Below are 25,849 nucleotides of genomic sequence, written 5' to 3' on the forward strand. Positions count from 1 at the left end.
TTATTAATTATTAAAAATCGCTGTCTTAGGCCGACCCACTGCCCAATTCAAACGTGCGGCGAGATCGATCGATCGTTACAACTCTCTGCGCGCCTAGTAACGATCGATCGATCTCACCGCACGTTTCAATTGGGCAGTGGGTCAGCCTAAGACAGCGATTTTTAATAATTAATAACTCGCTGACTTTTGCGAAAATTGCAAAATGGTAGAGGACTTTTCGACTTAGTCTAGTCCACTCTATCCCACAATAAGCGTTGATGCGGGTATTACATAACACCCTGTAGAACGATCGTACATAAACCGCGGCGCAAGTGAGTGTAACATATTGAATTATAAAAGAAAGTTGGAATCGTATTGAACTTTGTGGATAACGTTACCGTAATGCGATTAATTAAAAGAATTTATGCTGATCACGTTAAATGATAGCTAATAATTTTACCTTCCTTTTATTATATTGTACATAGTGTACCAATTTAAAATTCTAGAGATATTCTACACAAGAGTACATTTTAAGAAGTACGAAGAATAAACATTCTAGCGCATTCAGCTGAATTATGAAAGTGATGTTAGCCCACTAGAAAAACATTTACGAAATGTTCGCATTATCGTAATTTTATTCTTTCCTGTCTTTATTTTATTGTAAAATATATATTTTATTGCGTACTTAATTTCTCATTTGACTCTAATTTTTACTTAGACGATTGTTACCAATAGAGTCCGTTTATTTGTTGTTAAAAACATTTAAGCTTATTTTACGTAAGTTTTTTATTTTTCTTTATTAACTCCCAGAGTTATTTACAATCTGTCACAAATTTTGACAATAAGTCAATTTTTTATTATACTATAAGTGTGCTGGTGTTTTCCCAATAGAAAACACCTTTTAGTTTACATTCTCGTGTTAACTTTAGTTTATATAAGCTTGGTTATAATTCCTGGGCCTCTTAAGGCCAGTTTCACAAACATCGGTTAACTGCTAACCGAAGGTTAATTGATTCTCCGTCTCTTCTTACAATTAAATAATAAGATGGAAAAAGATAGGGGGTCGACTAAACTCTGGTTAACAGTTAACCGACGTTTGTGAAACTGGCCCTTAGTCAACTTAATTTATTTGAATCTTCTTTGGTTATCCAGTGGTTTGAATCTCTTTAGTCTTCTTTTGTCATGACTTCCTTGAAGTAACCTACTTGCCAGTTAATTAAGATGATTATCTAGTCTGTTGATATATATTTTACAAAAGTATTTTATTTCCTCCTTTACGGTTGGCATATGTAGATCTCTTCTTATGATTTCGTTTGTCACATACCGTGGTGCATCTAATTTTACGTAAGTTGGGAGAAAAATAGATTTGTAATTAATTTAATCATTAAACCTTGATTAAATTTTAAGTAAATACTTTTAAAAATTGGCTATATACTTCTAATAGTTTCCAAGAATATACATATAATTTGTACATACAGGACAATTTCTTTTAGAGATCGTGCTCGTTTCGCATTCACCCTCACTCCGAGGACAACTTGTCGTTCAGGCAGGGTAACGGTGGGAATTTATTTACTTACTAGAAGGGTCTTCGTGTACCTACTTTATTCATAGTATAACTAGTAGGTCCACTCTCTGTCGACCCCTTTGACCTTTGCAGTCGCGTGGTATTCCGCCATGTCTTTGGTCCAAATCCAACAGCATATGTGTGTGTATGTACATACGTATATGGTACTCATCAATACACTGCCCACATTGATTATACAACTTTTCTCTCATGGGCTGAATCAACAGAATGTCGGATACGCAGAAGGAATCGAAAGACAAATGACAGAATGGACCTACTAGTTATATTATACTATGCTTTATTCAGCAAAATAAAGTAGGTAAGCGAGAAAAATTTCGAGCATGAGCCTGGATAGCCTCAGTTGGAAAAGCATTCGCCCCACAAGCGGAAGATTCCAGGTTCGAATCCTGGTCTAGTCCTAGTTCGTCATTTTTCTCGCCGAAAAATTAATAAGTGGCGCGTCTTAGTGCCTACCTCCCTGAAGATACACCCCCCCCCCCCCCCAAGCAATATTGTCGGAAGTTTCAATGTTTTATAGATAAGATTTCCCATCCTGCATTATTTCTCAGGGAAGAATTTATCATTTCAGGTAGACTCGTTGGCGATGGAAGAGCTGCCACTTCAGCGTGGCGCTCGCGGCCTACCTCAACGCCTGAAGACGCAGGCTGGTAAGCTGCGCACTCGGCTCCGTGGTATTCAGCGGCCCGCGTTCTCGTTCCCACAGAAACGGCAGAAACCCGAAAAAGCAACGACGACGACAACGACGACGACAACGACGACGGTGAGATCGGCGGCGGCCAGCAGTGGCAAATCGGACAAGTCCCGCAAGTCCGCGGAGAAGCGGCCCAGCAGAATCGACCGCATAAAAACATCCATCTCCGAGAAGACGGGAAAGTTCAGTCTACCGCTTGATCGGCCGCGATTCAGTCTGCCCGACAGGTCCAAATTTCACCTGCCGGAGAGACCAAAGTTCAATTTCCCGGATAAGTCGCGCTTCCATTTACCAGACAGGTCCAAGTTTGCTATCAAGAAGCCCAACATCCGTCTGCCCAGTGCGCTCACTCGCGGTAAGCGACCCCCTTCCATGCGCGAGCAGCAGCAGCAGCAATCGACGGAGTCCACTGCCGGCTCCAAACGCAATATCTTCGACTTCGTCACGTATCCGCGCATCTTCGACAAGAAGTCCAAGAAGCGCGGCGAGTACGCGACGTCCTCGCCCAAGGACTCCAGGAACCAGTCGGCGGAAAGCGCGACTTTTCCTCGCGCCCGGAAAGCAAAGACCTTTAGCGCCAGATGGGCGCAACGTTTTGGGGACTCGACCTACGTTCAGGATCAGGATCGTCCGGATAGAGCAACGGGAAGCGACGGCTCACCTCCGTGGCATCAAAGTTCAGTGGAGGAGCCGCCGAGACTGTCCGCTAGAACGGAAGAGGAGATACTGGCGGCGGCTCGCGCGATTCCGTGGGGGGACACGAAAAAACGAGAACAGTACGACGAAGAGGAAATACAGTACATGGACTACGAGCAGGAATCGTCAGAGATGTCAGATCGACATCCCGCTCCTCCGAAAAGATCCCACAAGTCGCGAAGACGGGAGGAGTCGTACGAACGCGAGCAAGTGATAGAAATAGACCCGAAATTATACAGCAGTAAAGAAATAAAACACGTTCATAGAGATGACATCGAAGATGCGGTAATGCAAGATGACTGGCATGATCAGCAGATGATGCATAAGGAACAATTCAGACCGATTCCGAGGTCGCGATCGTTGGACGAAGATATGCCACGAGTTCTGGAGCAAGAAAGATACGGCGGAGCGTTCATGGCGGTGGATCCGAGGCGATTTGGAGCGGGTAAAGTGGCATCCGACGAGGAGGAGGGCGAAGAGGAGGGTGAGCCTTCTTCAATACAATCCGATCGGGAGCAACAAGCGTCCAGCGGCAGTTCCTGCGATCGAAGGCGTCGCGGAGTGATAGAGGAGATCGACTCGGACGAGTTCTTCCTGCGGGCGAGCGGTATCAGCCAGGATGACATGATTCTAGGCAATTACTTGACCGACGAGATCCGAGATGCTCTCAGGGCGGAAGTTATCAACGCGTTGCAGGACGACGAGCCCCCACCCACTCCGCCTCAGCGTCCTATGAGAACGCGGACATTGAGAAAGCACAAGGAAGATTTAGGGGAGTCCAATGAAGCGGTACCACCGGTCAGACCAAAACGGGAACGATCGGCGGCGGCGGCGGCGGCGGCAGCGCAGGTGCGACATAGTCGAGAGGCATCGATCGTGGACGAGGTGTTCCGTGAACGCACCAGGAGTGACTCTAGAAGCGACTCCAGACACCGCGTGGTGTATCAGGCGGAGGGAGATGAACGGATGCCATTGCAGGAGCCATTGGATGACATAGTGGTGGTGAAACCGGTGCGCAGAAAATCAAGGTCGTCCTTGCGCAGTCAGTCGCAGCCGCCGATGGAGACAGCGATGCCCACCCCTTCAGCACCCGTTATCACTGTACCCGATTCGCCCACTACTCTTTCAACCAGGCCACCGGTCGTACCGATACGCAGAAAGCGCTCGCACCGGGAAACGATGGCGGACCGAAGAAACGGTAACGTGGGCGCACAGATTTGCAACGGTCATCGCGACGAATGGGAGATCGAAATCGTCAAGTCCGGGAAGCCGATGATTCCGGCGAGATCGTCGCGATCACGGCAGTCGCTGAACGAGCAATTCGTCGCCAATGGCGACGTCGTCGTGTCCGCGAGTCACGAGGACATCGAGATTCTGGACGCGCGGCTCCGGCGGCAAGACACTGCGCCAGAACCGGTGCCGGTACCGCCGAAAAGACGATCCCGCTCGAGAACGACGTCGGTCGCCGCCGACGAGGACAGGACGTCGCATGGCGCGGAGTCCCTGCCGGAGGCCGGCTACATCGAGGAAGACATCCCGCGGGAGGACGAAAACGGCTCGGCGCGAGATCTCTTTGGTTACGCGATCGTAGAAAAGCGAGAGAAGCCGCCTAGACCGCCGCCGCCCAGAAGAAAACGCGACAAGTTCGCCACAACGCCAAGACCGACGCCGCCCAGGCGACCTCAACGAGCGTACAGCACTCTGGGACCTACTAGAACGAGAGATGCCATGGCGACGGAGACGATCAGCATCATGACCTTAACACCGACTGAATCCACGCCGTACATCGAGGTCGCGGGCGCGGACGACATGGACCATCGGGACCTTCGTAGTGGCGAGCTGCTCAACAAGATTCAAGGCCGTCCACTTCCGGCGCCGCCGCGACCACCCAGAGCGAGGAAGGAGCACGCGGTGGTCGAGCGACCTCGCACCCCGTTCGAATATGCGGAGACAACGGAGGTGACGGCAGCGACGCAGACCGATCCATTGCCGGATGACATGGTGATCGAGGAGGAGATCACTCAGGCGAAGCTCATAATGACGCCTTCCAGATCGGGCTCGCAGATAATGGTATCGATGGAGCGTATACCCAGTCCAAGCGGAACAACCACGCCTCCCGTACCTCCGCTACCAATGCCACTGTTTCTGCGAAAAGGGGAAGAGGAAGAGGAGGAAGAAGAGGAAGAAAGAGAGGACGAGCAGCTGTCAGGAGAAGAAGACATCCGAATAGCATACGACACGGTGTCGCTAACGTCACCGTCGCCCACAAGAGAGCTCGACTTGAAGAACAAGCACAGGTCGGCACCGCATCTGGAGGAACGCGTCACGGAGGAGGCGCAACCGCGGCCTCAAGTCAAGTCGGGTCTACTATCCGACGAGCCGCTGAGAATCAGCAGTCTCGAGGTCGGAGACTTGAAGGTCGATCGACTGAGTGTGTCACAGATAGAAGCGCACAAGATCGTGGCGTCCGAGGTGGACGCGATGCTGATCACGGCGTCGGAATTGAGAGGCGGCGATTCCATGGAGGAGAGTTTGTCGCCGGCCATTATCAGAGAGCTGATGGCGATCAGGAGCCACTTGGAGACCGTGGTGACCACCCAGGCGCAAGAGAGGCATCGTGAAAGCGAGAAGGAATCCGCGAGCCGGAAGACAATCGACATTCCCATGACGGATGACAGTCGAGTTCAGGAGCGGCAACCCGCGTCGCAGGACGTCTCGCCGGAAGTGGCGAAGCCCAGCGAGACTGTCGCGAGTGAATCAGCGTCCACGGAAGATGAGAAGACCGAGGCCGGCGAGGACCAAAAGGTTGTTAAAACAAACGTAATAGATGTCAAGGACAAAGAATTATCACACTCCCTCTCAATTGCTCAAGCCAAAGAATCCCCTTCCCAAACACGTACGGTAGATGAATTAGAGCCCCAGGATAAAGACGAATCCATCGCACATTTACTCACAGTCGCTCAAGATAAATCCTTACGAATTTTAGATTCCGAACATCCCCTAACTTTGAGTTCGCAAACCACGTCCGGCCCCCACGTGGATGAATCTCGTGCCTCGTATCCTCCGTCGGATGCACCTTCAACCCAACCCTCCGAATCGAGAGAGTCGCCGGAACGCGTTGACGAACCCCCAAGTATCTCTGTCCAGACTACTACTATTACTACTACTTCTACTTCTTCTTCTACTTCTACTACTGCTACTGCTACTGCTACTGCTACTGCTACTACCGAGTTGGGTGCAACATCTACGGGTCTTCGTGGCAGCAAGGACGACGTGTCCGATAGTAAAGAACAGACCCCCCGCATGTCAAGATCTAGATCTCCCTCGCCTAGCACAGGTATCGTGCGGCAGACCGCATCTCCGGTCCGTTCATTGCCACCAGCCATCTCCGTAACCCCCGATACTCCCGATTCGACCGTACCAATGCACGATGGTACCTTTACGGACGCTAAACCGCTGCGTGCCGTCATTTCCTATTCTTCAGACACGAGACAGAGTGTCCCTAAAGACAGTCAACCACAGCGCGCTGTTATCTCCCACTCTTCCGACGCGGGACAATCCCCTGCAGAGAAGCAAAGGGAGTCCTCCCAATCGCCGGTATCCCCCTTTCCCCTGAGCCCGACTCACTTCATCGCCTTTCCAGCTTCCGAAATTCCAACACAGTTCTTTTCTTTGAGTGAAACGCCAACGAGTCAACGCTCCGACACAGAACCCGGCGTTATAGACACTACGCAGCAGCTCCTTCGGGCACTTCGATTAGTCGGCGTAAGAGCCATGAGGTATTTTATAGGGTATCTGACGTCTACGTTAAGCATGGACGACACGAGAGAAAAGGTCAGAGAAGTGGAATTAGCGATATGCGCCTTGTTACTCCTGATCGCAGGCTTGTTGATATATTATTTCGGTAGCACACGAATCGTGACACATCATCATCACTGGGATTACTTTAATCCCCCTCAATAGCACTTCAATCCGATTTGCCCACATCGCGTATACAAAGTGGCAAATAGTTCATTGGCTCATAGAACGTGAAATTTCATATTTCTAATTGTAGAAATTTTTTGTACAAGTTTTGTCTCGAAAAAAATACGGGCTAGGAACGCGACGAAAGTAAGGAATTTGAATGGAATTATAGCTCTTGTACACACACATGAGAATAAAACGAAGTGCCAGGTTTGTAAGAAACAAATTGTAATTACATTACTCTAATATATATGCCAAATATACAATTATAAACCTTAATATTTAAAGAACGCTATTTATATATATACAATTCTTAGTGTAATTTTATGTGCTATATTTACATACATCAGTCAATAACTTATATACATTTAAGAAAAAATATTATGTAATCAAACCTTAGCTTTCCCTAATTTGTTGCCGAGGGGACAATCTCTATTCTTAACTTGTCCTAAATACAGTTCCTTTTGCGTAGAAAGTAATGTGCACCGAAAGTTTTAGTCTCGGTTTTAGTAGATATTTTCGATCGTTAATAATTAATTTTATTCGTTTTTTTCTTACTGTAACTTTATAACTCTTGAAAAAGCAGCAATTAAAAACGGCTGCAAAATTGACAAGTGAAACGGATGTTACGATGTCTTCCAACTAATTAAAAAAGAAAGATAGTCTATAAGTCTAATCTGACACGGATATCATATCAATTACCACTTCATAAAGTAGCAAAAAGGGCATTTTCATAATCCCACTAACAAACTCGACCAGTAACGGAACAAAAAAAACTAAGATTTAGCGGATGAACAAGGTTCAACTACATGATATTTTTTCTTACGTGTAGACGAATATTTCTATACTATTATGAATTTTGTTATTATAACAATAATAAATAAATCAGTTATTAGCTCGAAAATTCATAAATGTTTAATATTTAAGTTTACTGACAGATATAATTGATAATTTATTAACAGATAAGAGGCGGAAGAGCACGATATTGAAAATAAATTAACACAGAGACGTTCCAAATGAATAGATATGACGTAATACAATACGATGCGTATGCATGAATATTTTATTACAATTTGACATTATGGAGAGTGTGGCCAACGAAAGTACCTGCATTCACTAGAAGAAATCCTCGTCGTACACCTTGAGCTCCCGCCTGTCCTTATACCCGCTTTTCTGCGAATAGTTGGCTGCTATCGGCGACCACATGGAGCTAGACATGGTATCGCTGACCGGCTCTATTATCGGCTGCCTCCTCGCTAACGATACCTTGAGCTGGATGGACGAGACCATACTACCGTCCATTTCGCTTATGGCTCTCTCAGCTGCTTCAGCTTTCTCAAAGGTTATGAAGCCGTGGCTATAAAGAGAGAACAGAATTATTGTCGCGTCGTAGATATTTATTAAAGCCGAGGAGTAAACCGCTGACCAAAATCACGTATGTACACCAATGCCTACTAGTGCCCAGGCATTACTTCATCTTATTATCTTGTTTCTCTTATTTTATCTTTACAATGCCCCAGAAAGGTCTAATACCCAAGAAAACACCTAGTAATGCCCAGTAATGCTTATTTAAAAAACTTTTTAACTAAGTAAATATTTATTCTATTTAAATAAAAGTATCACATTTCAAGTAAATCTATGTATTATATTAAGGATGTATCGGACCTATCTTCAAAATAGTACAAAGTCGCTAAAAATTTGTGAAATTGTTCTTTAAGTCTTCCTAATTTATTGCAGAAAAGTAAAAATGCGTCCACTAAACGGTTGCTGAGATATAACTATTTTAATTTACACTGATTTTACACGTACTCTTATGGGAAAAACCGATCTTCACGGATAAAACAGCTAAAAAAATGTAGAAGAAATAGTACCAGTGTTTTGAATTTTTTTCATACATCTAGTGTACAAATAGATGAAAATATCTACCAAGTTTCAATAGTCTTTACTGCACCGTTTTAAAGAAATAAAATATAACTTGAGATATTCGTACTGTCGGCACGAATTTTTTAGTTTTGAAAATATTTGACGTTATTAAGAATTGAAATCAGAGTATTTTCACTATCAAAAGTTTGGGCTCATAAGTGAAAAAAATCGCAAATAATTCAGGAAAAAACATTTGTAAAGTGAAAAATACCTTTGTAGGAGTACAAATAAGACTCCAACTATCGTTCAGGTTTCTTACATCTAGCTTTACTATGCGTTAAGAGTAGATATTTAAGTATTTCCAATTTCATGCACTTTTGTCTAAGATTGTACGTCCAATACATCCTTAAGTAAATTAATTCATAATAAACTTTTCAAGTAAGACCCCTATCTAAAACTAAACAATATATGAGAACCGCCAATGTGGGTCACAAGGCAAGATGTAGGTGGCTCAACTTGTAAATCTTAAATCTTTCTGAAAATCGTGAATCTATATGCCGTTTCTTACCACATTAGTTCTACGCGCCGATTTCTCTTTCGGACATAACGCAGTTTATCTTATACGTGGAATTATTATCGTCAGCAGATTATTATAATCTATAATATATAAATTAATTCAAATCATTACATTTTCTACATTCAAATAAAGATTTCGTGAGATATAAAATACTGTTGATTAAATGAAATAATTATTTTCGTTAAATAAGAAATCTAGTTTTCTTTGGTGTGAAAATTACATCTTGATAAACATTTTATAGAATTAAAATAAAATGTTTTCAATTTAAAATTATCTTCTCTTTGATATTTAATAAATACTTAAATTAAAGAAATGCATGTTTCAATTAATTTTTTAAATTTAAGTTAATGAGCTATTAGGAGCCACCTAACGAATCATTTTCTTGAGTAAAGTAATAGTTTTTTTAATTAAGATATTTTTTTATCAATTGTAATGCCGCAAATCTGTACACCACAATGCCCTCAGCGGTCTATCCCTCGATTAAAACTTTGAACGAATACGAGTGTGGATAAATTTGTATGCGATTTATATTTACTTTTTGTCCACTTCCATGGAAATATTGAGGATATTTCCGAAACTCTGGAAATGCTTCTTTAAGTAATCCTCCGTTATTTTATAGCCGCATACGAATATCGTATTCCCCGCGCGTGGCTTAGCCTCCTGCTTAGTGGTAGACTGAGTGTCACTGGCGTTTCTCTCCCCGGTATCTTGCGCACCAACGAAGCTATTATACAAATCCTTCACTCTCGGCCTCGCCGCCTCCGTCTCTTCTTCCTCCTGAGTCGCCGAGAACGGTTGGTAGGAGCTGATAGTCTTTTCCGTACTGTTCAATTTCCTCTCTAGTCCACGGGATCTCTTGAAGGTCTGCTCCGGTCGCTTGGGCATCTTCGGTGCTGTGATCACGCCAGACTTGATCAATTTCTTGGCCACCTCGCGGGCGTCTCTCGCCTCCGTAGGCCGTTTCGGCGCCTGCGGAATGCGCTCCGTTTCTTGTTTAGGGGACTTTAGGTCCTGCAGAGCTTTTTTCTACAAAACAAGAGACCATTAATGACAAGTAAAGATGAAGATGAAGTAAGTGCGTGGCCTGGTCTACAGTGAGTTGTTCAGTCAGAAGTCAGAACTATATGTTGGTCCTTTTCCTTTCTGGGTGGAAGGAAAAGAACCGACATACAGTTCTGACTAACAACTCATTGTAGACCGGGTAGCCTTCCACTGTACACCTAACTCCGGTTTTCACCAACGTCATTTAACTTTGATCTGAGTTTAATTTATACTTTACCACTTCTTGGGTACTTGCCAGGGAGGTCAATTCTGTATCTTGCACTATAGTGGAAACGCTAGAAGTGCATAACTTTGTCTCTTTCTAACTGTCCCGTTAAAAAGAGACAAAGCCACTCACTTTTAGCATTTTCATGATATCGCAACATCGACTCCCAGCAACGTACACAGGCAACGCTGGGTAACAAAGCGAATCGTTTTATCTTTGTTGTTTGCCATTGTTAAACAGGGACGAAATGATTCTCTGTTACGCTGTATCAATCTATGGCTGCGTTCCGATATTAACTGCCAGTACTGAAACTATACAGTATAGGTGACGTAGACTATATAGATTTTCAGTACTGGCCTCTTGCTGGAAAATACCTTTTAACTAACTGTCCTCTTAAAAAGGAATTGAGCCAAGACTAAATTAAGCGACGTTAGTGAAAACGGGCTTAAAGAGAAGCGTGGACATAACAACATATCGCGCGAGAAAACGATGTAGATGGAATGGAGATTTAAAACTCACGTTGTGAATCAATCGAGAAATAAACGTCCAATAGATATAAATTAAATTTCGTCATGCGCGCCTAAACGCAATAAACATAACCTGTACTACCTTTCGCTTGAGCTTGCTGAACTTAGCCTGCAGCATCAACTCTTCCTCGGTTAAGTTCGACGGAAAGTTCAGGTACACCATACTTTGCATGAAATATCAACAACTAACGAAGTTCTTCGGGCCCGTCTTGACAGAGAACGTAGACTTACGTCCCACAATGTATTTTCTTTTCACAATTCACCTGCCGATAACAGCCTACGTATGTACCGACTACCGAGATCTCCGAGAAGCAGTGGCGGTAGAGGGTAGAGGGGCGAGATGAGCCGGGTTTTTGGCGCATGCGCAGCGAGAGCAGCTGTAAAGCAGTGACGTATACTATGGTATGATTATCGCGAAAGGCGCGAAAGTCTCGACGAGAGGGCTAGGCTAGATTAGAGTAAACCCACACAGCACAGAAAGATTGCAGAAAGATTGCAGAAATGTTACATTGCAAGATTGCAATGTTGCAGCAACGTTGCGCATTTCTGGAAGATTGCTGTAACTGTAACGCGTTACTTTTCAGAATTGGTAACTTTTAACTGTAACTAGCAGTGTTCGCTGTTATCTAAATAAAATTATATAGATGATTATCTAGATAAAATTTTAGCGTTATCTTATCTCTATATATAGATAATAAAAATAAGTATTATCTATATCTGCATCTTAGATGAAAGAAAGTGTTATCTTTACTAAATTATCTAAGATAACGTACAGATAATTTGGTTTAGGGCCACATAAAAATACTTAACAGTTACACTATTTAGTATTTAAATATGGATGGCATTGTAGACCATGCATTTATGTGTATCATATAACTTAACCTGAATATATTCTATATCCCCCTTTATAATTTAAATTTTTCTATAATTTTTTCATAACTTTTCTACTGCGTTTACATGAAGTCTTAAAAATATTATCTGAAAATTATCTAGATGAATTATCATATAATTTTATCTTTTATCTAGATATATTCAAAACGAAATCATCTTTATCTTATCTAAGATAAATTTATATATTTTTATCTTATCTTTATCTAGCTAATTTTAAAATCATCTATGCACAACACTGGTAACTAGTTACATTGTTAGCGAAAAAACTGTAACTGTAACTAGTTACTTTTATTAAGTAACTTTCCCAACCCTGATATGTAATTAGTAAATTCTCCGCTTATGTACAACAACAAGAAACTATTCCAAAAATATTATTGCACCGCAACATTGCTATAATGTCGCACCGCAATCTCTCTGAGGGCGGACATTTCAACGTTGCTGCAATCCTCCAGAAACGTTGCAGCAATGTTGCGCAACGTTGCCGCACTATTGCAATCTTGCATTGTAACATTTCTGCAATCTTCCTGCAATCCTTCTGTGCTGTGTGGATAGGTACGGCTTTGGCCGAGCGATCACGTGACCGGTTTCGCGGCCGCTGACGCACACGTGAGGCGTCCGAGACGTCAGTCTGTTCGACGCCCACGCGTCCACTGCGCATGGGTCGGCGCGGGCCGAGGTCTGCTGTCAGTATCTGACATCATTCGGTCCTTGAATGCATTCCTGCGCTTACCGGATCGCGCCGGACACTTCTCGAGAGGTTGTCCTCTCGAGAAAGAGAGAACGGACACGTCGCGGCTCGTAAGATCCACTCGACGCGAGTCGACGGCCGAGTCACCACTCGTTCGACGTTTCCCTGTCACCTGGTCGCGAGATGTGCGTGTCGATGACGGCGCTCGGTCGACGAGTACTCATCCCGAGGGACGTGGTCGCGCGGCTCGGCGCGGCCAAGCGACCGCGTTGCTCCAGCTGCGACGAGACGTCGATGAGCGGTGGGCTGTCAGGACGATGCCCCGCGTTGTCGCGCGTCACCGAGGTCTCGCGGATCCTGCTGGGCTGGTCCCGCGGGACCTCGCGGACCTTCTCCACCGCGAGGACCCCGATCTCCCCCGACGCCGTCGCCGACGCTCTGACGAAGCAGCAGGCGAAGGAGCTGGTGTCGAAACTCACCTCGGAGGAGCGCGGCCTGTTCCTAACGGCGCTGAACGAGTACAAGTCGAAGGAAGAGAAGGCCGGCTATGAAGGTAGGTGCACACCTCGGTCTGATCAATTTCTATTATTCAACGAGCGTTTAACGAGAACCTCGTTCTAATTTCCAGTCCAGACAGGCGGCGGAAAAGCGTTCCTACTTTTCAGATTAACACCCTACGTCTGGTATCAAAGATAGGATTCTGAAATTTTGTGACCTCTCATCAATCAGCAATTTTATGACTTTTCATCAGTTATTTGATTGATCGCATGGTCGATGAAATTTTATGACTTTTTGTCAATCATTTGATCAATCGTTTGATTGGCAAAAAGTCAAACAATTTCAGAATCTTATCTTTTAAACAAGAAATAAGATATTAAAAAATAGGACCGATTTTCCTATTTTATTTTTTCTAAACAGAAACGGTCAGAAATGACCGCTCGGTGTTAAGAGAATATTGTTCACTGAAGATGTATGAGGGGGAAAGAAATAGCTATTTTTTTGTATACCCATACAGCACCAAAGCTTTCAGAAACATTGCAACATTGCAAATTACAATGTAATATTGCACAGACGGTTCAGAGACATTCAATTGTAATATTTCGCCAGCAACGTTTCAGTAACCTTGTAGAAATATTATAAAGTTTGCAAAATATATTTCTAACGTATTATAATATTATTTAGATTTTTCAAATTTATATTATTTCTCATGTATTCCAAACGCAGCCTAATAGCATGTATAGCAACGCCTAATAGTCTCGTGATTTCCGATATTACTGCATGGTATCGGTAGGCTACTTCAGATTTGAATAGATAAAGTTTGAGACTATACAATATAATAGACATCCAAGGGCGATAAGAAAAAATGTTGCAATTTTTTCATACATATCTCCTGGGTGTCTTTATATTCGCAAATTTTATTTATTAGGTTGTTCGGAAAGTTTGTTTCAAATTTCCTATCTATTATAAATATTGTACATATAGGTATAGGAAATTTAAAACGAACTTTCCGAACGACCTATTAAAATCACAAGTATCCTGCATATTTATATAAATAACGTATAATGAAATCAATATTACAAATACATTGCACCGTGCCATTACTACAATGTTACATTGCAATGTTGCTTCAAGCTTGCAACAACGTTGCTGAAACATTTCGCAAGCTCCATGCAATGTTACAACGTTGCAGTGAAAGGTGTATGCAATGTTTCTGCAATCTTTCGGTGCTGTATGGGTATGCAGCTTTGTACATACCTATGTAAATGATAACTGCATAAAATAGACGAATCTTTTCACATAGTTTTTATACATAAATCGTAAATAAACGTATAATAACATTGTTGTGCCTTTTCAGGCCAACTGGCGGCTATCCGGTGGAGGAGCAAGCTCGGTAGACCTAGCAAAATACCGTCGCTGGGTGAGGTGGATCCTACGGGAACCTTCTGCCCTATGCCGGACGATTGGTTGAACCGCAAGTATGGTAAGAACATTGCTGGTTTTATCATCTGAATCGTACGTCTCGTGCATTCGTTGGATCATCGATTTACTGTTAAAAGGACGAAGCGCAGGTCCATTGAAATATTCTTTAAATGCCAACGTAACAGTCCGTTACGCCCACGAGGCACTACGAACATTAACTTAGATTTATTACCTATAGATCTCGCAAATAAAATTAACCCCCCCTCGACTGTTATTTAATGGTATCTTTGGATATAATGGAATCTTTTCCCTGCAATGCGATCTCCATGGATGTTATTCTGTAAGTTTCTCGTTCTCTCTCGATCTCTCTGTTTCTCTCACTCTCTCAGTCTCTTTTCTCTCTAATCACACCAACTCTCTTGCCTGCTTCTATTCTGACACAACTTTTTGGATGTTTCACGGCCAACCACAGTGCCACAGTTAGGTAATACTTTGGACACTTTTCTACGGTTCTCTCGTTTTTGAAAAATCTTTCCCACCTCAAAAAAATATTACTTTTTGTCGACCTCTTTATTCGAGTAAGTTTTTAAATTAACATTTTTTATTTACAGTTTTTTTTCTCCCCACAGTTTGTTTCGCAGCATTCCCTGCGAATTTTATTCTCTCGAAGTAATCATTCGGCCCAATTATTTTTCATCCTAAATTACACAGAGTTGTTCTAACAGAAAGATTCTTTTCGTAAGAGTTTATTAAACGTATTCTTTAATTGTAGAGCCTTTTTATTTTTTCCCCTCTATGGTGAATTTTTTCCCTCGTTTGAATTTCCTTACGATTCCTTTTTTAATCAAAATTCATTAAAAAATACACCACATTAGATATACAGCTTTGGTGTTTGTGAACAATGAAAAAAAGATCTTATATTGCATTAAGTGTTCGCTAGTTTCATTAGCTTGTGTAGCGGTTAAACAAGATTGACTTGTGGACTTAGATTGAATCGTTTGTTGTTGCAGTTGAACCCGTTGCAGAACCAACCACAAAAGACCTGGTGTTAGGTACGTATCGCTTTCTGTCTCGAAGAACTGTCCACGATGCTCGCGAGCAAGTAATCGGTCGCGCTTCTGTCTTGTGCGTCTCCTATTTGTTGCTCGCTAAATATAAATCAAATAATAATTGCGTTTTATGACTGAAAAACTTACTGTACAGATTTTAACAAACTTCCAAGCAGACGAAATACATGTACAAGTTTTACGTATAATAATTTAGATTCTGATTTCCCGGTAAAAAGTGCAAGCGATTAATCTGGGACGATCATTGTATTTTTGCAGTCGCGATCGCGAATGCAATTCCGTTCGTTGGGTTTGGTTTTCTTGACAACTTCATCATGATCATTGCTGTACGTATCTTGCAGGCTTTCATTGTCCACTGCGTGCCCGACTTTTAAAAACGATGTTTCAGGGCGATCAAATCGAGCTGATTTTGAACCAAAGGTTCCCGATCTCCACCATGGCAGCGGCAGCGCTGGGTAACACCGTGTCCGATGTCATTGGAATTGGCTCGGTGCACTATGTCGAGATATTCGCCCAGAGAATCGGCTTCGAGGCGCCCAAGTTGACTCTGGGACAACTGAATCTACCTAGGACACGAATAGCCGCAAATTTGGTACGAAATGTTGCTTTATTATATTTTATTTTGCTATTATTTATTTTACTATGGAGTATTCTGCAGAAAAGATTCTAGAATAATGTAGAACTGATAAAGTTTTCTTCAGCGAAATTAGATCTTTTTTTCTTTTCCTTCAACACAGGGCCGGGTCATCGGTGTTACAATTGGATGTATCATTGGCATGACGCCTATACCGTTAGCCGCGCTTTTCCGCAATGGCAGTTGAATTCTCCTAATAAAAACGACTGGAAAACGAATTATCTAATTTAATTAACGTGTGGGACAAGTCACGAATGTCCTACGGTAACCGTTTTGTTTCACAAATGCCTATAAATTTTTGTAAAACATTCAACTATGGCAGCAACTAACATATTTTTGTTTCAAGTATTATATAATATTTAATATATATAAATGTATAGAATATGTAGTATATAGAATTGCAACGGAAGAGTGTAAATCGCCAGTAGTTAATTAACGGGAAAAAGAATTGTTAGACATTAGGCTGGCAGATGGTTTATTAGTTAGTTTCCGATGTTTTGACCATACGGGTTGTGGTCCTTGTCAAGGAATTTGATAATAGATATTACGTCATCAATTTTAAATTCAAAGTGGAAGTTTGACATCCATTTCTGGGCGTCAATCGAAAAACAATGTTCGAAGGCACGTCCATAAGACTGTCCTACTGTCACGTCGAATGGACGTGCCTTCGAACATTGTTCTCCGATTAACGCCCAGAAATGGATGTTAAACTTCCACTTTTAACAATCAATGAATAAAAGGGCTAAGAGCCTTGACTAGGTGTCACAATAATAAAATTCTCATATATTCAAAACATAAAAATACAACTGTCACTAGTCGACTTTTGCCACCTCTACAACACAACAACTTATATCTCGACGACGATCTTTCAATCTACAGCAGCTAATAAATTCGAAAAAAAAACGGCTCATATTTTACAGCTGTTATGATTTGCGTGGCGAGCGATTTTTATCTTTTGACTTAATATTTAAATTATATTTTATACACTGAAGATGGCCTAGAGAAAGGCCGAAACGTTTGTATTTTTATGTTTTGAATATATGAGAATTTTATTATTGTGACACTAACACCTAGTCAAGGCTCTTGGCCCTTTTATTCATTGATTGTTATTCGTCAGAGCCGTATTCTATCATATTATTCCACTTTTAATTTAAAATTGATGACGTTATATCTATTATCAAATTCCTTGACAAGGACCACAATCCGTATGGTCGAAACGTCGGAATCTAACTAATAAACCATCTGCCAGCCTAATGTCGTCTAACAATTCTTTTTTCTATGTAGAATTGTGTATAGAACAAAATTTATGTAACAATTATCTTTCTAACGGCTGAAATAGTCGTTTAGTACTATTTTACGAGGCTTTAAACTCCGGCGCTATTAAAACCTATTAATTTTAAGTGAAAGCAATTAAAAACAAAGCTTGTATGTGTGATCTCAGAGATTAATTACAATAAAAACTTGTTTTACTATCAGTCTTCCAAAGAGGCCGTTCGTTATTCTACCGTTTGGTGCTTCATGCAATCATCTTCAGATAAAACAACGTTTGTAGCATGCGACATTGGATATTTATTGAGAAAATCAAATCTGTTAGTATCGAATGTTACATTGCAAAAAGTTAGTACAAAAAATATAGGTTTGTTTATTTATACACACATATATATATACAGGGTATTTGAAAAGAATGGAGGGAGGCCCGATCTCCAGAAGTACGGTCATGGTCAGAAAGGTGTCCCGACGTTTCACAATAAATTTTTTTAATATTCGTATGTATCATTGCACAGATATTTGTACATATCATTTCTTTGCTCTAATAATACATCACTGCACATATCCGTAAGCAAAAACTATAATCTCTCGTATGATAGATTAAATTTCCGAAATTTATCATAAAACGTCAGACAACCTTTCTGACCACTGTACACACTTTCACAGAAAATGACCCGAATAAAAGATACAAGGGTCGTGAAGCGCTTTATCTTTTACTATCTTTTGGTGACCTTGAAATTGATCTTGAGGGTTATTTGAAGGTCGTCTTTGATTTTTAAATGGAAACCCTTTTTGACCCCAGATTTAAAAAGGGCAGGAAATTCTTACGTTCAGATACGTTGTCATATTAGGTCATATGGTCAAAGTAAACCCTGGGGGTCACTTGTTTTATTTAAAAAATCAAAGTTGACCTTCAAATGACCCTCAAGGTCACCAAAAGATATCACTTCATGACCCATATAACTTTTATTTGGGTCATTTTCCGTAAAACTGTGTACTTCTGGAGATAATAGGAGGGTCCCATTCTTGTCGAATACCCTGTGTATATATATATGTGTATGTATATACACATATAAATTATATATACATGGTAGGCCATTTTAATCTACGCACTGAAATCTCTCAAAATCCATAAGTTTAAGACAAAATTGTTTCAGACAAAAGTTGTATGGTTTCGAGGGGGCCATAATAGGGTACCATTGGTTTGACCTTGAAGAATTATTTGAAGGTTACATGAAGGTCACGTTTAATTTTTTCAATGGAACACCCTATATATTTTTGCATATTCTTGTAGCTTACCTCGAGAGCTTTCCAAAACACTGTAATAAAATATTTTTTTATCAAGAACTTTTTGAGTTGTAAAGCTTGATGGTTCCAATATTTTGACATAAATTATAAAATATCTCATAAAATATTCTATTTTTCATTATCTTTTCTTAATAGTCTTATGCACAGAATAATGTCGGCTGTTGTGGGTGCAGTTCCGATCCGCGCAACCTCCACGTAGTATACCTTGGGTAATAATGCCGGTGGTACCGTTACTTTCAAGCTTTGTAACTCAAAAAGTACTTTACGAAAAAACATTTTATTAGTGTTTTGGAAAGCTCTCGAGGTAAGCTACAGGAATATGCAAAAATATATAGGGTGTTCCATTAAAAAAATTAAACGTGACCTTCATGTGACCTTCAAATAACTCTTCAAGGTCAAACCAATGGTACCCTATTATGGCCCCCTCAAAACCAACTGTTGTCCGAAACAATTTTGTCTTAAACTTATGGATTTTGAGAGATTTCAGTGCGTAGATTAAAATGACCTAACCTGTATATATACATTTTATATGTATATATATAGTATATATATATTCTCTGAAAAAAGACTGTCTAACAGGCAAGTTTTTTTTATCAGCGAGCTAATAAATTTTCAATTCTGGCGACTGAAAAACAGTCTCGTGATGCGATCGTCTCCAGTCTTGTTCCAGCCAGTTTAAAGTCGTGTCCAGTATCGCTTTCCAATTCACGTTACGGCGATATTCCTCCGGGGTGGAATCCTCCGTTTTCCCTATTGTCTCAATCTTCCTCATGTCCATAGACTGTGTCGAATTGAACGAAGCGTCGACATTGGTAACGCATAATCTGCTGGAATTTGCAACCTCGACGTCGCCCTCGAAGCTGCAATACTCCGGCAGCCAAGTCATCGTCGAGTTCAGCCACCATTTCCAATTGGCTGTGTCTTCATCGCCGTTGTCGACTTCCGCGGCCGCGGAGTAATCCACAACATTCTCGGAATCGGAAATCGGAAGACCGTCGTCGTCAATCTCCTGGGATCGCGTATTTATCAACGAATCAGTTAGGTCGGTTGATGCAAGATTCGTCGCGAGATTCATCGATAGATTCGCCGGTTGCCTGGAACCAAGCGATGCCGCGGGCAAGCAACTTTGCACAATGAAGTGGGCAACCAGAGTGGATCCCAGGAGAGTCGCCAGACCAGCAGCATAAGTCGCCAGGCAGATCGAAGAGACGCTTATCAGGGTCTGCGCGATTCTAATCAACTGAACGGAATTCATCAGACAGCTCAATTCTGTATATGTGCACCAACTTCGCTTGTGCATTTCTCGATATGCCACGTTTTTTTCCAATTGCTGCAACCTCTCCCAAAAATCTTGACGCTGTACCAACACCGTCCAGTCCTGTGGCATAAAGAAATCATGCGATATCTCTTGAAAAATAGCAAGTGGTCGATTAATAATTAAATGACGAACTGAGACAAGTTTGATCGTTAAAAAAAATAATGTGCAAAAAGCACTGCTTACGATTGCAGCGAGAAAATCCTTTTCCAGTTTATTCATTCGAGATATAGTCACTTGTCCCGAATTTGCCCACTCCTTATTGAAAACCTCGTCTTCCTCGCCATCGTCGTGCAGAAATTTACTGGCTACCATCTAATAATCATTAATAAAAAAAAGGATTCACTTAAATGACGTTAAAAGTGCCACGATTGTTGATACACCAAGCACGATCGATTACCAGAGAAACCAAGAATAGCTCAGACGGCGCTACTTGATGAAGATATTCCGGATTGCAGTTCTTTAGCCTCTCAATATATAGCAAGGCCAGCACAAGCGAGCAAGGAGAAACACACGCATTCCTCGATATCCTGCTTGCCTCCTCGACATCGAGTTTCTCCAACGTGTGACCACTTTTCACTTCTGTGAAAAGTTCGGCTGCCAATTCTGAAAATATGACACAAAATTCTTCATGGATCGTTTGATTATTTCATTGAATTAAGCTCATTCTTGCATATATTACAAAATAAATATTCAACAAAATTAGTTGTACATATAGAAAATATAAAGAGTTTATCCGTTGTCTTACTCTAAACACGTCTTACTCTATCACGCTTAAGAAAGTAAAATTGTGACACTTTGAACAGGATGCTATTTAAAATATAATTGTAAACATTATCAGATATTACAAATACAGCTGAGTGAAAGTAAACTCTGGCTTCTTGTATATCAAAAAGCTCTCGAATTAACGATTTGGATCCGGTTAAAAAAATTAAGGTGAATATCCAAAATTGACATTTCAGAGTCCTTAGTTTTTGAAACTTTTTCTTTACTAAAGAGAGACTTGTGTACATTCATATAGCATCAAAAAATTCTTCTCTCAGATGTGCGGATATTATAGATAAATATAATAATATAGAATTTCCTGTCAAGTGTCACATTGAAGTATTACATTTTGATTTTATAAATGAAGACTTGTACGTCATGCCTTATTAACATAAAGAACAACAATTCAACAACAGCAAACGAAATTGTTTGATGTATTATCAGACTCTAATTGTTCAGTAAATAATAAATAAATTAGTATGGCTCATATCCATACAGCACAGATGGTTGCAGTTACATTGCAGAAACGTTGCAATCTTGCAGAGACATTGCAGGGATATAAAATTGCAAACTCTCGATAGCAATATTGCAGCAATATTTCAAAAATAATAAAAATATATTTTCTATTTAAAACATTTTTCTAATTACGAGAATTTTATAATGTTATTTTCGTTGATACCAATAATGCGCGAATTATTAAGCACTTGACCAGTGCGGTGTTGCTCGCAATCTCCATCTATTGCGAAGCGACATAATCTCCTTAGGTTGCTTCGCAATAGCTTGCTGTGTATTGAAAAAAGCCCGGATGCATGTGATTAGTAAATTCTCTGCTTATGTAAAACAACAAATTATTCCCAAAATATTGCACTGCAACATTGCTATAATGTTGCACTGCAATCTCTCTGAGGGCGCACATTTCAACGTTGCTGCAATCCTCTAGCAATGTTGCGCAATGTTGCTGCAATATTGCAATCTTGCAATGTAACATTTCTGCAATCTTCCTGTGCTGTGTGGGTATGTGTTAAACACAAATTTCAAAGAATTTAAAGGACTCAGAGCCGTGAATCAAAAATATATTTAGACACTGCCACCCTGTCACGGCTCTGAGTCCTTTAAATTCTCTGCTAATTATTCAGTTTACAACCCAATACTGACCTGTAACCGGTAAACTCAAGCAATTAATCACTGGCAACTTGGAATAATACAATGACTTTCGTATACGTTTCAGAAACTCGTTGTGTTCCAGATCCTGTGGAAAATTAAATAAAACATATATAACGTGTAATTAAGGCCAAGTTCAACAAGCTTTGTTTAATAATTAAGGTATTGCAATTATTTTAATAAAGAGTCTGCGATTACATTTGTACTCTAGGATTGCGTACACGTTTCGGCACACAGTGCTTTCATCAGCGCATATAGATTACAATATACTACGAGTGTACATAAATTAAATACAGGAATAATTATGTTAATATAATAAATAAATAATGTTGATGGACCAACGTAATTCTTAGATTTAGTCGGTATTTTAAAATGTAACGAGTCGTGCTGAGTAAAATTGTTAAATAAAACATACACATATCAAGGACGTCAGGTTATCAAACAACGAAGGAAAGCGAGTGGAACAGTCATCAAGTATATGTTTTTCAAGTACTTTTAAAACCTGTTCAATCAGTTAAGCCCGCTGCAGACGATGCTATTTTTCCTGCTGGATTGCTTGCAATTTAGTAAATTACTAGGAATCCTGAATGCTGAGTGGTGCAATGATAGTAATTTACTAAATCGCAAGCAATCCAGCAGGAAAAATAGCATCGTCTGCAGCGGGCTTTAGCTGACACTTTGTAGGGCGTGCAAAAACATGTCGCTCAGTGCCTATTACATACTTGGCACTTTGCTCGGAATCGAACATTGACATTGTCGACCGCGAAAGTATTCGTAAAGTTGTAATCGTAAGGATTTACCTTCGAACTTGCTGGCACACTCGTGCCTGGCCAGCTGTTCGTCATTGTCGAGAGTTCGCGACAGTTCGCGATCTCACCACAAACTCTCTCTCTCTGTGATACTTTTGTGTTGATACTCTTCGCGACGAAAGCAGAGAAGATATAATCCAGGCAGTCGTTTCGTCGAAGAAACGTAGAGGTTTACAATTCCAAAACAAGCTACACCGACCGCGCACGACCGCGTATCCACGTAGCGCGCACAATAATTTAGGTTAGAATCGCATCTTCGATAGAGGAATGTAGGAGATAACGGGACATCGGGCGCAACTAGAATCTGGCCATAAGAACGCCCGTATTTTATTGGTCCAGAGATTTGTGGCCATTCCCGCTCATATTTGAATCGCAATAACCTTACTATCGACTCTTAAACGTTGTATGTAATAAACACAAATAAAAAAAACGTAGTAAAAGAATAAAATATAATGTGTGTTTGTTTTATTCTTTTCAACGTTATCCATTGTAGGCTCCATGGTGTCATTTCTATTGGTTATTTTATCAACATTAATACTGCCATCAGTTTTGATGTCTTTCGATGGTACTTGCTTTTTTAGAAAAAACCCAAATATTGTTGGAATTGCATATTTCTTAAATTTGTGTTTATTACCTGGTTCCCACATGTCTGGTGCAAAATGAATATATGTGTTAACATAAGTTCTAGCATCGTGGACATTGGCCTTAAAGGTGCAATTTCACGTGACTTTTCCCCCACTACGTCGAAAAGTCACGTGAAATTGCACCTTTAGGCCAGTGATGGAAGATTGCAAGGAATCGTCTGCTACAGGAGACTTCGTGCGCATGCGTGAGGTGACGTAGCGGCTCGAATCCAATGGTGGATATAGGTGCCACGTTAAGGGGTCACAGGGGTCCCGCGCATGCACAAAGTATCCATTCCGATAGTTTTCCCGTGTTTATTTTGTGATAGTGTTTATGATAATACATATTGATAATATAAATAAAAGTCGTAATATCAACCCATCCGCTTCGTTGACTATTTCTAATAATAATACATCTGTGAACCATGATACTTTCATCAAAACTTTTCCTCCCTAAATTCGCTTTCAGATTCATTTTCATGTTGGGAACCTTATGATACCACTTAATATGTACGTCAGTGAGGCTGCGCAGAAGATTGCTCAATGCGCGTGCGCGGGAAATCCTTCCGATCTCCCATCACTGCTTTAGGCCTGAGCTGACCGCCATATTGGCGTCATTTCGAGCACGCTTTATTCCACGAGTGTCCCGACCTGTGTATAAGACCGTGGAAGCGGCTATTGTATTTATTACTTTGAGGTTTATCGCTGTTCTTACCGAAGCATGGCTTCTCCGTCGTGTAATTTAGTGGAGTCGATCATCGACGAGGTTGCCTTGGAGGGATTAGACGGCATTACTTTACAAGGTTATTTAATCTTACTTTTGTCACAAATAAATTAATCGACACCAATTTTGTACAATCTAATATGTAAAATATTACATAGACTGCCATAACAGTTTATCTACTTTTTATTTTATTTTAGAGAGTTTTTAATTGATGTTTACTTTCAGGTACACATCGCGCCGGTTTAGTTCTCTATTTTTAATAGTTGAATAATAATTGAATTTCAAGTCAATTTAATGATTTCCTCTGTTATGAATGCTTTGAATTTTTACATATTTTTACTTCTCACCTTTAGCTTTGTGGCTGCGACTATCAAACAGACTCAATAATCCGCTACCATTCCCCAAGCCGTTCATGGAACAGGTATGGTTAATATGCAGGAAAGTAAAGGACCTTCAGTTTTACCAATTGGAGACGCCCAGAGAACCGCTTGTGATATTCGATCGTTACGAGTACGTAAATGACGATCTCGGCACTATACAAGAACCGGTGAGAATATTAATATATTATTGATGCATGCACGACTTTCTCTGAAATTCTTTGCATAGAGCTTTGCAAACAATTTAACTGTTTGTCACGTTATTACCCACACAGCACGGAAAGATTGCAGGAAGATTGCAGAAATTGTTACATTGTAAGATTGCAATATTGCAGCAACGTTGAAATGTCCGCCCTCAGAGAGATTGCAGTGCAACATTATAGCAATGTTGCAGCGCAATATTTTTGGAATAATTTGCCGTTGTTGTACATAAGCAGAGAATTTACTAATTACATATGCATCCGGACCTTTTTCAATACACAGCAAGCTATTGCGAAGCAACCTAAGGAGATTATGTTGCTTCGCAATGGATGGAGATTGCGAGCAACACCGCACTGATCAAGTACTTAATAATTCGCGCATTATTGGTATCGACGAAAATAACATTATAAAATTCTCGTAATTAGAAACATTTTTTAAATAGAAAATATAGTATTTTCATTATTTTCGAAACATTGCTGCAATATTGCTATCGAAAGTTTGCAATTTTATACCCTTGCAATGTCTCTGCAAGATTGCACTGCAATCTGCAAGATCGCAACGTTTCTGCAATGTAACTGCAACCATCTGTGCTGTATGGGTAAGAAGATTAGGTTTTGCAATTACGAATAATTTGACTTCTCGATACTTCAATTCCATTCTTTCAAACTTGACTTCTGTTTACTTAAATTCTTGTTTGTATTCCTTTCACATGTCTGACTTCAGTCAAGCGTCCCGCCAGATATTTATCCTCACTGTCCTATCCAAGATCCCAAGACAGGTATAAGGGGATCTTGTGCCACATATAATACAAGGAAAGACATCAAAGACGAAGTGAAGAATGCAAGCCTGGACGAGGTGACAGAGAGGTATGGGCTGAGTCTGGTGATCGTGGCAGCCCAGTCAATTAGGACACGAGCATTGATGGGCCACGACGTGAGTTCAACGCTTG

The 25,849-nt window shown here is 40.9% G+C and overlaps 5 protein-coding genes across 6 annotated transcripts in view; 3 read left to right on the forward strand and 2 right to left on the reverse strand.

Moving 5' to 3' along the window:
- Positions 1-7,193, forward strand: part of LOC105559351 — a 13,774-nt gene extending 6,581 nt beyond the window's left edge. The window contains exon 3 of the mRNA XM_012007569.1: positions 2,133-7,193. Within this exon, the coding sequence (XP_011862959.1) occupies positions 2,133-6,914 (4,782 nt within the window). The 3' untranslated portion in view covers positions 6,915-7,193. The remainder of the gene's footprint in view (positions 1-2,132) is intronic.
- A 42-nt stretch (positions 7,194-7,235) lies between these two features.
- Positions 7,236-11,472, reverse strand: LOC105559352 (negative elongation factor E). Its single transcript, XM_012007570.1, has 3 exons — positions 11,231-11,472; positions 9,890-10,380; positions 7,236-8,271 (listed from the first exon to the last, which is right to left on the reverse strand). Exons 1-3 carry the CDS (start codon positions 11,318-11,320, stop codon positions 8,031-8,033), a joined length of 822 nt encoding a protein of 273 aa, XP_011862960.1. The 5' UTR covers positions 11,321-11,472; the 3' UTR covers positions 7,236-8,030.
- Positions 11,473-12,573: 1,101 nt separating this feature from the next.
- LOC105559353 lies at positions 12,574-17,573 on the forward strand. Of its 2 annotated transcripts, none has more exons than XM_012007572.1 (6): positions 12,574-13,280; positions 14,583-14,708; positions 15,673-15,699; positions 15,973-16,040; positions 16,103-16,306; positions 16,452-17,573. In XM_012007572.1, the coding sequence occupies exons 1-6, from the start codon at positions 12,911-12,913 to the stop codon at positions 16,533-16,535; spliced, it is 879 nt and encodes a 292-aa protein (XP_011862962.1). In that variant the 5' UTR covers positions 12,574-12,910; the 3' UTR covers positions 16,536-17,573. The 2 variants fall into 2 exon arrangements, with proteins under 2 accessions (XP_011862962.1, XP_011862961.1); XM_012007571.1 differs by having other exon boundaries at positions 12,575-13,280; positions 15,658-15,699.
- A 1,730-nt stretch (positions 17,574-19,303) lies between these two features.
- Positions 19,304-23,625, reverse strand: LOC105559354 (protein CNPPD1). Its single transcript, XM_012007573.1, has 5 exons — positions 22,967-23,625; positions 22,161-22,254; positions 20,641-20,846; positions 20,427-20,555; positions 19,304-20,303 (listed from the first exon to the last, which is right to left on the reverse strand). The coding sequence occupies exons 1-5, from the start codon at positions 23,009-23,011 to the stop codon at positions 19,527-19,529; spliced, it is 1,251 nt and encodes a 416-aa protein (XP_011862963.1). The 5' UTR covers positions 23,012-23,625; the 3' UTR covers positions 19,304-19,526.
- An 80-nt stretch (positions 23,626-23,705) lies between these two features.
- Positions 23,706-25,849, forward strand: part of LOC105559355 (general transcription factor 3C polypeptide 1-like) — a 14,200-nt gene continuing 12,056 nt past the window's right edge. The window contains exons 1-4 of the mRNA XM_012007574.1: positions 23,706-23,748; positions 24,188-24,401; positions 24,676-24,869; positions 25,624-25,849. Of these exons, the coding sequence (XP_011862964.1) occupies positions 24,320-24,401; positions 24,676-24,869; positions 25,624-25,849 (502 nt within the window). The 5' untranslated portion in view covers positions 23,706-23,748; positions 24,188-24,319. The remainder of the gene's footprint in view (positions 23,749-24,187; positions 24,402-24,675; positions 24,870-25,623) is intronic.

This window comes from Vollenhovia emeryi, unplaced genomic scaffold (genome assembly GCF_000949405.1).
Source record: "Vollenhovia emeryi isolate VEMERY1.0 unplaced genomic scaffold, V.emery_V1.0 DF939279.1, whole genome shotgun sequence".
In the NCBI taxonomy this organism is placed as follows: Eukaryota; Metazoa; Arthropoda; class Insecta; order Hymenoptera; family Formicidae; genus Vollenhovia; species Vollenhovia emeryi.